This window comes from Podarcis melisellensis, assembly GCF_964234715.1.
Source record: "Podarcis melisellensis genome assembly, chromosome: 18".
Classification (NCBI taxonomy): Eukaryota; Metazoa; Chordata; class Lepidosauria; order Squamata; family Lacertidae; genus Podarcis; species Podarcis melisellensis.
Window position 1 is genome coordinate 4,737,812 of NC_138536.1, and position 13,770 is coordinate 4,751,581.

Here is a 13,770-nt window from a genome sequence, read left to right on the forward strand (position 1 = left end):
ATATCTCCATTATGTCCAAAATTCACCATTAAACTACAAGCGTTATTCTGATCCTGCTAACGATTTTAACCGCTTATAACGGTTCTTAAGATAAGTTATAAACCTTCCCCATTCCTTATTAAAGTTTTGGTCTTCCTGATTTCTGATTTTTTCCGGTCATTTTTGCCAGTCCGGCATAATCCTGGCTTCCTCCGCCTCGCCCCCCCAGATGTTTTGAGACTACAATTCCCATCATCCCTTGCCACTGGTCCTGCTAGCTAGGGATCATGGGAGTTGTAGGCCAAAAACATTTGTGCAGCTGTGGTCGCATCCATAAATCATATTTCTGCTCCCTTGGGATTTCGACACCTAGAATTCCTAAAAGGAAGGCTTCAGGGTTTTTTTTAAAGAAAAGGTTATTTTAAACATTTTTTTTCAACTCGTTATATATCATTTCCCAAAATTCTTTTACTACCTTACATTTCCACCACATATGATGAAAGGTGCCTTCTTTTCCCTTACGTTCCTGCATACATTTGACCCTGTTTTATACATTTTTGCTTATTTACTGGGAGTTAAATACCAACAGGACATCATTTTCATGGGGTTTTTTCGGTGTGTAACACGCTGTAAATTAAAAATCCCAATTCCATAACTTCTCCCATGCTGTAAGTTGAATGCTATACCCAAAATCTCTCGCCCAGTGTATCATTACTGATTTAACCTGTTCATCTTTTGTATACCATACTAGTATTGATTTGTACCTTCTCCAGAGTAATTTTGTTTTATACTCTAACAGCTCTTTTTCAAATACGGAGGTTTCATTTATATATAAAAAACTTACTTTCATTCCGTGACCTTCACTGAAAGCTGAGTCCAATCGTAGTCAAACTCAGAGCCTGGCCCATTGAAGTCAACGGACATGACTAATTTAGGGACTCAGCTAAATTATTTTTTTAAAAAACGAAACAGCGTTTCAAATGCGTTATAGACATGCAACACTAAATGGCACCAGAGAGCAAAAAAATTTATGTGCGATTTTCCATAGTGATTTTTTCCCCTTCTGTTAAAACGATTTAATTTCTTACTTATTTATAGCGTTTTCCCGCCCTGTGTGTAGATCCACCCTGGGTCCACTAATCCCACTGAAATGAAGGCACATGACTAATTTAGGTCCATTAATCAATCTCTCTCTCAATAGCTCAGTTGGTAGAGCATGAGGTTTTATCTTGGGGCTGCGAGTTCGAATCCCACTTGGGGTAAAAAAAATAACTGCACTGCCGGGGGTTGAACAAGATGACCCTCAGGGTCCCAACTCTACACTTTTATGATTCCTATATATATATCCATTTGTAGATTTCTGCCGGTGAGGCATACCTCGTCTACACTGAGCGCCTGTACTCTCGCTCCAAGTTCAACAATTATCTGGCCGCCCTATACAAGGTGGTGGGGACCTTCTTGTTTGGCGGCGCCATCAGCCAATCGCTGACAGACCTGGCGAAGTACACGATTGGGCGACTGCGGCCCAACTTCCTGGCGGTCTGCAATCCCGATTGGTCGAAAGTCAACTGCTCGGTTTATGTCCAGCTGGAAGACATCTGCCAGGGCAATGCCAAAGACATCACGGAGTCTAGGTAAGGGTGGAAAGGGTGGGCTGGGCAGGCAGACTCGATATCTTGGCAGCTGCTCCAGAGCGGGCAATGCCAGGCTGAGTGGAGCGGTCAAATTAACAGTTCCCCCCCAAATGCTTTTTATTGAGATTTCAGAACACCAGCCAACCTAGACAGCATCTTAAAAAGTAGAGACATCACCTTGCCAACAAAGGTCCGTATAGTCAAAGCTCTGGTTTTCCCAGTAATGATGTATGGAAGTGAAAGCTGGACCATCAAGAAGGCTGATCGCCAAAGAATGGATGCTTTTGAATTCTGGTGCTGGAGGAGACTCTTGAGAGTCTCATGGACTGCAAGAAGATCAAACCTCTCCATTCTGAAGGAAATCAGCCCTGAGTGCTCACTGGAAGGACAGATCCTGAAGCTGAGGCTCCAAGACTTTGGCCACCTCAGGAGAAGAGAAGACTCCCTGGAAAAGACGCTGATGCTGGGAAAGATGGAGGGTGCAAGGAGAAGGGGACGACAGAGGACAAGATGGTTGGACAGTGTTCTCGAAGCTACCAGCATGAGTTTGACCAAACTGCGGGAGGCAGTGGTAGACAGGAGGGCCTGGCGTGCTCTGGTCCAGGGGGTCACGAAGAGGTGGACACGACTAAACGACTAAACAACAACAACAACAACCAACAAAAACATCAAGTCTTATTAGATATATCCTACTTTATGCTCCATAGAGCCGTTTACTTCCGTCCTTTCCTTCCGCAAGTTTTCTTATTCCAATCTATAATTCACAGTTGGTTAAAAATTACACCACGACATAAGATTTAATTCAATCCTGCCAACGTTTTCGTATTTCTACATTTCTCACTTATATAAACCATAAATTTACTCCATTCCTTTTGGTACTTCGTCTCCTCCTGATTGCGAATTCCGTGTGTCAATTTTGCCATTTCAGCGTATTCAACCAACTTTTTCTGCCATTCCCTTACAGTCGGAATCTCCTGCGACTTCCACTTTTGGCTATCAAAACTCTAGCTGTTTTTGTTGCATGCAGATATATCTTTGGTCTGTCTTCTTAATATCTTCTCCCACCAAACCTAGCAAAAATATACTTTTTTGGGAAAGTATATTTAAACATCTTTTTAAACTCATTCTAGATCGATTCCCAAAACTCTGTTATTTTGTTACATGACCACCACATGTGGTAAAAATCGCCGTCCTTTTCCCGCAAGTTTTGCTACTGGTCCTATACATTTTTGCCAGTTTGGTGGGAGTGAGATACCAGTGATAAACCATTTTCATTAAATTCTCTTTTACAGCAGAGCATGCAGTGAATTTTAGATTCTCGTTCCAAAGTTTAGCCCATGCATCGTAGCCTACATTGTGTCCCAAGTCAATAGATGTTTGTTGTTGCTGCTTCGTCGTTTAGTCGTGTCCGCCTCTTCGTGACCCCCTGGACCAGAGCACGCCAGGCCCTCCTGTCTTCCACTGCCTCCCGCAGTTTGGTCAAACTCATGCTGGTAGCTTCTAGAACACTGTCCCACCATCTCGTCCTCCGTCGTCCCCTTCTCCTTGTGCCCTCCATCTTTCCCAACATCAGGGTCTTTTCCAGGGAGTCTTCTCTTCTCATGAGGTGGGCAAAGTCTTGGAGCCTCAGCTTCAGGATCTGTCCTTCCCGTGAGCACTCAGGGCTGATTTCCTTCAGAATGGAGAGGTTTGATCTTCTTGCAGTCCATGGGACTCTCAAGAGTCTCCTCCAGCACCAGAATTCAAAAGCATCAATTCTTCGGCAATCTGCCTTCTTGATGGTCCAGCTCTCACTTCCATACATCACTCCTGGGAAAATCATAGCTTTAACTATACAGACTTTTGTCGGCAAGATGATGTCTCTGCTTTTTAAGATGCTGTCTAGGTTTGTCATTGCTTTTCTCCCAAGAAGCAGGCATCTTTTAATTTCGTGGCTGCTGTCACCATCTGCAGTGATCATTGAGCCCAAGAAAGTAAAATCTCTCACTGCCTCCATTTCTTCCCCTTCTATTTGCCAGGAGGTGATGGGACCAGTGGCCATGATCTTCGCAATAGAAGTTAGCAGTTTCTATTTATTTTGGATGCTTCCGTCTCACGCTTTCTTCAGAGCCTTTGAACACTATAGTGGAGCCTGAGCCACTTAACCTTAGGGTTGTGGGTTCAAAAGATCCCAGCGTTGTAGGGGGTCAGACTAAATGACCCTCGGGATCCCTTCCACCAGGCAGCGCCAGACCCCTTCACTCCAACGACGCCACTACATTAGTCAAAAAACAACGTTTTGAATGCGTTAACAAACGTGCAACACCAGATGGCGCAATAGAGCAGAAAAGTTTTCTGTGCGATTTTACATAGTGTTTTCCCCCGACTGGTTATGGTGATTTGATTTCTGACTTATTTATAGTGGGCGATTTTGTGTGCGTAGATCCATTCCAAGAACAGTTATCCTGCCAAGTACTTTTAGAACCTGAAGATGTGTTTATTTATTATTATTATTTGTAATCTCTCTCTTTTTTCCCTTCTAGGTTATCTTTCTATTCCGGACACTCCTCATTTGGAATGTACTGCATGATGTTCCTCGCAGTAAGTGTTCCTTTTGTTTCCCGACCTTTGGAAACTTTGCCCGGTGACAGAAGGCTTGCTTTGAACCCAGAAGGTGCTGGGTTTGATTCTTACCATCTCCAGATGAAACAGGAGAGTTTCAGTTAAGACATCATCATAATAATTTATTATTTATATCCCCAGCCACCCTGGGCAGCTCCCAACAGAATAATAATAATAATAATAATAATAATAATAATAATAATAATAAAGTGATAAAACATCAACCATTAAAAACTTCCCTAAACAGGGCTGCCTTCAGATGTCTTCTAAAAGTCAGATAGCTGTTTATTTCCTTGACATCTGGTGGGAGGGCGTTCCACAGGGCGGGCGCCACCACCGAGAAGGCCCTCTGCCTGGATCCCTGTAACCTCGCTTGTCACAATGAGGGAACTGCCAGAAGGCCCTCGGAGATGGACCCTGGTGTCCGGGCTGAACGATGGGGGTGGACACGCTCCTTCAGGTCTACTGGGCCGAGGCAGTGACTGACCCAAGATCACCCAGTGAGCTTCATGGTCTCCCCAGGTCAGAGTCAAACCCTCAAACTGTTATGCCACCCTGGCTCTGAATGCTAACATAAAAGAACATGTAAACTCTATATGCTGGCACTAAAGGTATAATAATAATAATTTATTATTTATACCCCGCCCATCTCGTTGGGTTTCCCCAGTCACTCTGGGCGGCTTCCAACAAAATATTAAAATACAGTAATGCATCAAACATTAAAAGATTCCCTAAACAGGGCTGCCTTCAGATGTCTTCTAAAAGTCTGGTAGTTGTTGTTCTCTTTGACATCTGGTGGGAGGGCGTTCCAAGGGCGGGCGCCACCACCGAGAAGGCCCTCTGCCTGGTTCCCTGTAACTTGTTTTCTCGCAGTGAGGGAACCGCCAGAAGGCCCTCAGCACTGGACCTCAGTGTCCGGGCTGAACAATGGGGGTGGAGACGCTCCTTCAGGTATACAGGACTGAGGCCTTTTAGGGCTTTAAAGGTCAACACCAACACTTTGAATTGTGCTCGGAAACGTACTGGGAGCCAACGGAGGTCTTTCAAGAAGAATGGCAGCCGACCCTTTCTGAAGGTCAGAAATCTGCTCCGCAGCCCATCCCTCCTCTCTCCCTTTCTCTCTCTCCAGCTCTACGTCCAGGCACGCCTGGTTGGTCGATGGGCACGCCTGGTCCGCCCTACCATCCAGTTCTTCCTCATCTCCTTCGCCATCTTTGTGGGTTACACCCGGGTCTCGGACTACAAACATCACTGGAGCGACGTGTTGTTGGGGCTCCTGCAAGGAATGCTGATCGCTCTCCTCATCGTAAGTCTCTGTCGGGGGGCGGGGCTGAGGTGGGAAGAGGGCATAGTCCATTGGCCCCCCCCCCCCGGGGCCCTGCCAGGCTGGGAGTGCAGAGAACTGAGTTCGAATCCCGGCCGGGTGCCATCCTGCCTTCGCCCAGCCTCTCCCTAACACACAGCTCCTAAATTAGTCCCCTTGCAGTTCTGTTCCTGCTTCCGATTGGCTGGAATGCCTGCGAACATTCCGTGATGTCACTGTTTGTGGTCTTCATTTCATAAGATATATACAGTGGTACCTCGGGTACTTAATTCGTTCCGGAGGTCCGTACTTAACCTGAAACTGTTCTTAACGTGAAGCACCACTTTAGCTAATGGGGCCTCCTGCTGCTGCCACTGCGCCACCGGAGCACGATTTCTGTTCTCATCCTGAAGCAAAGTTCTTAACCTGAAGCACTATTTCTGGGTTAGCGGAGTGTTTAACCTGAAGCGTATGTAACCTGAAGCGTATGTAACCCGAGGTACCACTGTATATTGTTTGATTGTAAAAAGAAACAAAACAAAACACACACACTGAAAACCTCAAAGTTGTTTAAGGAAAGGTAAAACGAGGAAACATGCAAAAAAAACGGATTAAAATGACCTCGGCTTTCTAAACATTGCCAGAGTCAGGGGCAGTTTATATTAGCAGGCGCTGGAACAAGTCCAGAAAGGCAACCAGCTGCTTGATGTCTATAGGCAGGGAGTCTATAAGTCAAGTTTTTACAAACACGGAACAGGGGTTATAGCAGCACGTTTAAAGGTACAGGGACCCCTGACCATTAGGTCCAGTCGTGGCCAACTCTGGGGTTGCGGCGCTCATCTCGCTTTATTGGCTGAGGGAGCCGGCGTACAGCTTCTGGGTCATGTGGCCAGCATGACTAAGCCACTTCTGGCGAACCAGAGCAGCGCATGGAAACGCCGTTTACCTTCCCGCTGGAGTGGTACCTATTTATCTACTTGCACTTTGACGTGCTTTCGAACTGCTAGGTTGGCAGGAGCTGGGACCGAGCAACGGGAGCTCACCCCGTCATTGCAGGGATTCAAACCACCGACCTTCTGATCGGCAAATCCTAGGCTCTGTGGTTTAACCCACAGCGCCACCCGCGTGGTGCCAATTAAGCAGGGCCAATTCCACCAAACAGAGCGATTTAAGTGGGTTCCTGCGGGGCAAAGCGATCTTGCAGGTAAACTGGTCCCAAGTTGGGTGTGTGTGTGTTTTATATTGCAACACCTCAGCCCGGTCACAGATGAGCAACCATTGCAGACCCCTGAGCACCGGGGTCCTATGCTGACAACCATCGTTGTAACCTGCGAGGCAATATTCCCTGCGTCTGAATGTGCTCCTTGCCTCCTCTCAGTCCCTTTTCGCTGTCGTCCCCTCAATATTTGCCGCCCAAGGCAGCCGCCTAGCTCTGCTTCTTGCGTGGGCCGGCGCTGGGATTTATCCTGCAAACGCGGTGCTTAATTGAGGTTGAATCCTGGCAAGACAGAAGTACTGTTTTGGGGGGACAGGGGGCAGGCGGGTGTGGGGGACTCCCTGGTCCTGAATGGGGTCACTGTGCCCCTGAAGGACCAGGTGCGCAGCCTGGGAGTCATTTTGGAATCACAGCTGCCCATGGAGGCGCAGGTCAGTTCTGCGTTCAGGGCAGCTCCATCTGGGACGCAGGATGAGACCCTCCTTGCCCACAGACTGTCTGGCCAGAGTGGTGCATGCTCCGGTTATCTCCCGCTTGGACTACTGCAATGTGCTCTACGTGGGGCTACCTTTGACGGTGACCCAGAAACTACAACTAATCCAGAATGCGGCAGCTAGACTGGGGACTGGGAGCAGCTGCCAAGACCACATAACAGCGGTCTTGAAAGACCTACATTGGCTCCCAGTACATTTCCGAGCACAAATCAATGTGTTGGTGCTGACCTTTAAAGCCCTAAACGGCCTCGGCCCAGTAGACCTGAAGGAGTGCCTGGCGGTTCCCTCATTGCGAGAAGTGAGGCTACAGGGAAACAGGCAGAGGGCCTTCTCGGTGGTGGCGCCCGCCCTGTGGAAAGCCCTCCCACCAGATGTCAAAGAGATAAACAACTACCTGACATTCAGAAGACATCTTAAGGCAGCTCTGTTCAGGGAAGTTTTTAATGTGTGACATCTTAGTGTATTTTTGGTCTTTGTGGAAGCTGCCCAGAGTGGCTGGGGAAACCCAGCCAGATGGGCGGGGTTACAAATTATAAATTATTATTATTAATTCCCTGCCTCCCCAGGTCCACTATGTCTCCGACTTCTTCAAGCACCGCCCCCCGGTCCTAGGCGCCGAAGACCCCGCTCACAAGCCCAACCTGCCCCTCAGCGAGCCGGATCGGAACCATTACACCTACGAGGACGCGGCCTGAACTTTTGCCTGAAGTCGTGTCTCGTTTCCCGGGGGGCAGAAAGACTCGCTTCCGCCGCTTGTCCGAAATCGCCTTCCTCCTTTCCGAAAAGCTTTTTTTGCTTTTGAACTTTTGCGGCGATGGAGATCATTGGCCGGATATTTCCCCCTCGGTCCATTTTTATTTTTAATTTTTTTTTTACCATTTGCCGGGAGGCAGAAGAATGAATGAAGAAGTTGGCAACCCAAGCATCCTGGCAGCAAGAGCGATAGGCTCCACGCTGGCAAAAAAAACAACACAATTCCCTTAAGGCACAGAGTTTCTGAGTAACCGGATCGGGGCCCATTATCGGGGGGCAAAAGGTTGGTGGGCTGGCATGCAAGCAGGTTGAGAGGGAACAAGTTGGCAACAGGTAAAAGGGGAACAGGAAAAGGTGGTCCGTGATGCCCGTTATAACTGCACGATGTATTTTGCACCTCTAAGATTTTCGCGCCCCCCCCCCCAAAAAAAAGGAATCTGGGAAAGGCAGGAAACAGACTCTTAACTTCTTGCAGAAGTTGCCTTTTTGGAGTTCTTTTATCGCAGGAATCCCGGGATTGTGTTGTGTTGTGGTTGCCACTCTGCGAATTGTCCACGCTCTTCTGCCGTTAACAGGAGCCTGACCTGCAGATTTTTAGCGGGGTGGGTGGTTGGTTCGCCATGCTATGCAAAAGTTCGACAGCAGACCTGAGCAGCCGTTTAAAAAGCGCGGGCGTCAGAAGGTGCTTAAATTCTCTCCCTCCTGGTAAGTTGTCAACCCAAACATCCTGGCAGCAAGAGCGATAGGCTCCACGCTGGCAAAAAAAACCATCACAATTCCCTTAAGGCTCTCCTCCTCACTACCTGCACACAGGGAGTTTTTGGCACAGAGTTTCTGAGTAACCGGATCGGGGCCCATTATCAGGGGTGGGGGGCAAAAGGTTGGTGGGCTGGCATGCAAGCAGGTTGAGAGGGAACAAGTTGGCAACAGGTAAAAGAGGAACAGGAAAAGGTGGACCTCTTTGGTCCGTGATGGCTTGGCCAAACGGCAAATTCCAAGCCCTTGTTTTCCACTGCCCAACAAAATAAGAGGAGAATTCAATAAAGCAGAGAAAAATCTTGCAGAGATCCTGAGTTGTTGTTGTTTAGTCGCTTAGTCGTGTCCGACTCTTCATGACCCCCTGGACCAGAGCATGCCAGGCACTCCTGTCTTCCACTCCTTCCCGCAGTTTGGTCAAACTCATGTTCGTAGCTTCGAGAACACTGTCCCACCATCTCGTCCTCTGTCGTCCCCTTCTCCTTGTGCCCTCCGTCTTTCCCAACATCAGGGTCTTTTCCAGGGAGTCTTCTCTTCTCATGAGGTGGCCAAAGTCTTGGAACCTCAGCTTCAGGATCTGTCCTTCCAGTGAGCACTTAGGGCTGATTTCCTTTAGAATGGATCGGTTTGATCTTCTTGCAGTCCATGGGACTCTCAAGAGTCTCCTCCAGCACCAGAATTCAAAAGCATCACATTTTATAAGTGTGACTATAAATGCCAAGCCCAGAAAGCTGCCTCTCAGTAATTACTAAAACACAGTGGTTGTGTTCTGCCTTTGCAGTCAGAGGGGGCGACACTTCTGAATGCCCCTGGAGGGGAGAGTTGCTCATGGGTTCGAATCCTGATTGCGGGTTTTTCCTCCTGAGGCATCTGCGAGAATAAGATATAGGACTAGATGGGCCACTGGTCTGATAACAGCAGTCTGTTCTTAAGTTCTCATGGAACCTCCTAGCTCAGAGCCAGTCTATCCAGATTCCTGTGTTCTCAGGGGTATTCAGACACTGCAAAGACAAGGTGCTGTGCTAGGTGAGGCTCTTCTTAGGTAAAGGGACCCCTGACCGTTAAGTCCAGTCGTGGATGACTCTGGGGTTGCGGCGCTCATCTCGCTTTACTGGCCGAGGGAGCCAGCGTACAGCTTCCGGGTCATGTGGCCAGCAGGACTAAGCCGCTTCTGGCGAACCAGAGCAGCGCATGGAAATGCCGTTTACCTTCCCGCCGGAGTGGTACCTATTTATCTACTTGCACTTTGACGTGCTTTCGAACTGCTAGGTTGGCAGGAGCAGGGACTGACCAACGGGAGCTCACCCCGTCGCGGGAATCAAACCGCCGACCTTCTGTTCAGCAAGTCCTAGGCTCTGTGATTTAACCCACAGCGCCACCCGCATTACTAAAACGCACACACAAATCTCAGTGGGGCGACTGGAAGGAATCAAGTAATTGAAACTGAAAAGCACAGATTTGGCTATCCTCACGTGTACACACACACACACACACAAATACACATGTACAGTGATACCTTGGGTCAAGTACTTAATTTGTTCCGGGGGTCCGTTCTTAACCTGAAACTGTTCTTAACCTGAAGCACCGCTTTAGCTAATGGGGCCTCTTGCTGTCGCCGCGCCGCCGGAGCACGATTTCTGTTCTCATCCTGAAGCAAAGTTCTTAACCTGAAGCACTATTTCTGGGTTAGTGGAGTCTGTAACCTGAAGCATATGTAACCCGAGGTACCACTGTATACAAACACAATCAGCAGCGAAAGGAGCAGTCAAAACGCTACCAAATGTGGAATATTTGTGAGCGGTCACTTCTGTCCAAGAGCTTCTTGTTTCTTCTTCAACATCTCTTTCCAAATTCACCCGTTTTTTAAAAAAAGATCCACGTCACCCTTCAGGAATGGCTGATTCCGGCCCTTTCGCTGGCGGCCTGGAGGGAAAACCCGTGCATTATTTCTCCTCGATGGCTTTATAACAACCGCTCCATTAGCAGAGATGTTTTGGTCATGACTTATTCCTAAAGAGCGGCGGATAATGGCACTGGGACATGGATTCCTGTGGGTTTCAGAAGTGGGGATTTTAAACCCCTGGTGCTGGTGCTGACACTTGAGATAACATATAAGGGATCTGGCAAGTCTGGCTGAAATGAACTTTTGGTCCTGAACGGGGTAACTGTGCCCCTGAAGGACCAGGTGCGCAGCCTGGGAGTCATTTTGGAATCACAGCTGTCCATGGAGGCGCAGGTCAAATCTGCGTCCAGGGCAGCTCCATCTGGTACGCAGGATGAGACCTTCCCTGCCCGCAGACTGTATTGCCAGAGTGGTGCATGCTCTAGTTATCTCCCGTTTGGACTACTGCAATGCGCTCTACGTGGGGCTACCTTTGAAGGTGACTCGGAAACTGCAACTAATCCAGAATGCAGCAGCTAGACTGGGGACTGGGAGTGGCTGCCGAGACCACATAACACCGGTTCTGAGAGATCTGCATTGGCTCCCAGTACGTTTCCGGGCACAATTCAAAGTGTTGGTGCTGACCTTGAAAGCCCTAAACGGCCCAGTATACCTGAAGGAACGTCTCCACCCCCATCGTTCAGCCCGGACACTGAGGTCCAGCTCCGAGGGCCTTCTGGCGGTTCCCTCAATGCGAGAAGTGAGGTTACAGGGAACCAGACAGAGGGCCTTCTTGGTGTTGGTACCCGCCCTGTGGAACGCCCTCCCTTCAGATGTGAAGGAAATAATCAGCTATCTTCTCTTTAAAAGACATCTGAAGGCAGCCCTGTTCAGGGAAGTTTTTAATATTTAATGCTGTACTGTTTTTAACACTCGATTTGGAGCCACCCAGAGTGGCTGGGGAGACTCAGCCAGATGGGCAGGGTATAAATATTTTTTTTTTATTATTATTATTATTATTATTATTATTATTATTATTATTATTACAACCCTGTAATGCAAATTCTCAAGTCAGCCCGAATTGTCAGCATTTTTTTCCCCAAGTCTCAACCCCAGATGCAGAGTGGCAGCTGCCTAAGCCTATCTGCATGGCCCGTGGGACATCCCCCAAGCCACACCCTCTCCCATAGGCCACACCCTCTCCCTCGGGCCACACCCACCTTGTGTGATTGTCTGCCCTGGGTCCTCCCCTCTCGCTTGCCTGGGTAAAAGGATGGAGCTGGCTGTGTCCCTGTGCCTTTCGCATGGCTGGAATGTCGTTTGATTGGCAGGGGTTAAAATTAGCATCCTTTGCTCCACCCCGCCCGCTTTTGCCGCAAGCCCCACCCACACAATGGGATTCAGCCCCCGGAAGGCTGACTGGGAGGAAATATGGCCCTTGGACTGAAATATGCCTCGTACACTGTTTATATAGGGACGCGGGTGGCGCTGTGGGTTAAACCACAGAGCCTAGGACTTGCTGATCAGGTTGGCAGTTCGAATCCCCGCCACGGGGTGAGCGCCCGTCGTTCGGTCCCAGCTCCTGCCAACCTAGCAGTTCGAAAGCACGTCCAAGTGCAAGTAGATAAATAGGTACCACTCCAGTGGGAAGGTAAACGGCGTTTCCGTGCGCTGCTCTGGTTCGCCAGAAGCGGCTTAGTCCTGCTGGCCACATGACCCGGAAGCTGTACACCGGCTCCCTTGGCCAGTAAAGCGAGATGAGTGCCGCAAACACAGAGTCGGCCACGACTGGACCTAATGGTCAGGGGTCCCTTTACCTTTATCCCTTTTTAGTAGGCCTATGGTGTGTTGAAAATGCCCCAATACAGCGGTACCATGGTTCTCAAACGCCTTGGAAGCGAAACAACTTGGAACCCAAACACTGGAAACCCAGAAGTTCCAGTTTGCGAACTTTTTTTGGAAGCCGACCTTGCTCTGCTTTGAGTGTTACACTGAGGTCTGTCGGTTTTTGCTATTTATTTTGTATTTCTGTTTTAGGGGCCCTTTTTCGTTTCGTTTTTGTGACTGTGTGGAACCCAGTTCAGCTACCGACTGATTGATTGTGTGACTGCAGTACAGTGTTTATTTCTTTCATTTTGTGGATCGATGGCCTCGTTCGTTAGTAAAATTCATGTTCAATTGCTGTTTTAGGGGTTGTTTTTAAAAGCCTGCAACGGATGACTCCGTTTTGCATTGCTTCCTATGGGAAAGCACGCCTCGGTTTTGGAACGCTTTGGTTTTGGAACGGACTTCCGGAACGGATTAAGTTTGAAAACCAAGGCCTCTGGTTAAGTACTTAATTTGTTCCAGAGGTCCGTACTTAACCCGAAGCTGTTCTTAACCTGAAGCACCACTTTAGCTAATGGGGCCTCCTGCTGCTGCCGCGCCGCCGGAGCACAATTTCTGTTCTCATCCTGAAGCAAAGTTCTTAACCTGAAGCACTATTTCTGGGTTAGTGGAGTGTGTAACCTGAAGCGTATGTAACCCGAGGTACCACTGTATATGAACACAGCACAAGGAACCACCCGCTATTCCCAACAAGGACAGTAGAGGGCAGTGTGCCCACTGCTAAAATAGCTCCATAAGAGAAGACAGATGGGGGGAAAATATTATCTACCTAGAGAGAATTCCTGCTGTCTCTTGCTCCTTAAGACTCAAATGGAGGGTGCCAGCTCCTATTTAGATGGAGGGGGCGAAGTTGTTCATCCCTGGAGCCCCCTCCCTTAACCAGGAACCTGTCAGATGGCAGGCAGGGGTGGGTCAAGAAAGTCCCATGCCCAATCTGTCTCCAGAAATTGTCGCAGACAGGATCATATCCACAAAAGGCAGCTTTGCCCAAATTTCTAATCAAAGAGGTGCATTGCCAAGGCAGCCCTGTAGGCGTCTACTCGGGAGTAAGGCCCACCAGGTGCAATGGGACTTCCTGCCAGATCTGCCCAGGTAAACGGCAGCAGCGTGTGTTTTACGTAGGACTCCCAATTTTCTATCAGCAGCCAGGCTGGGTAGCCGAAATCTCCCAGATTCCAGGGGGGTTGGGTTTTTTTGTTTTGCTCTTTTTTTAAAAAAAACGATTACATTATAATTGTAAAATCAAAAGCGCAAACAAGAAAAAG

General features: G+C 48.5%; 1 protein-coding gene across 1 annotated transcript in view; it reads left to right on the top strand.

Annotated features, from left to right (window-relative positions):
* The window catches only part of PLPP2 (phospholipid phosphatase 2), a 25,051-nt gene extending 16,937 nt beyond the window's left edge, over window positions 1-8,114 (top strand). Inside the window, exons 3-6 of the mRNA XM_081895847.1 lie at window positions 1,336-1,613; window positions 4,136-4,193; window positions 5,344-5,520; window positions 7,794-8,114. Coding sequence (XP_081751973.1) covers window positions 1,336-1,613; window positions 4,136-4,193; window positions 5,344-5,520; window positions 7,794-7,922 — 642 coding nt within the window. The 3' untranslated portion in view covers window positions 7,923-8,114. The remainder of the gene's footprint in view (window positions 1-1,335; window positions 1,614-4,135; window positions 4,194-5,343; window positions 5,521-7,793) is intronic.
* The last annotated feature ends 5,656 nt before the right edge of the window (window positions 8,115-13,770 follow it).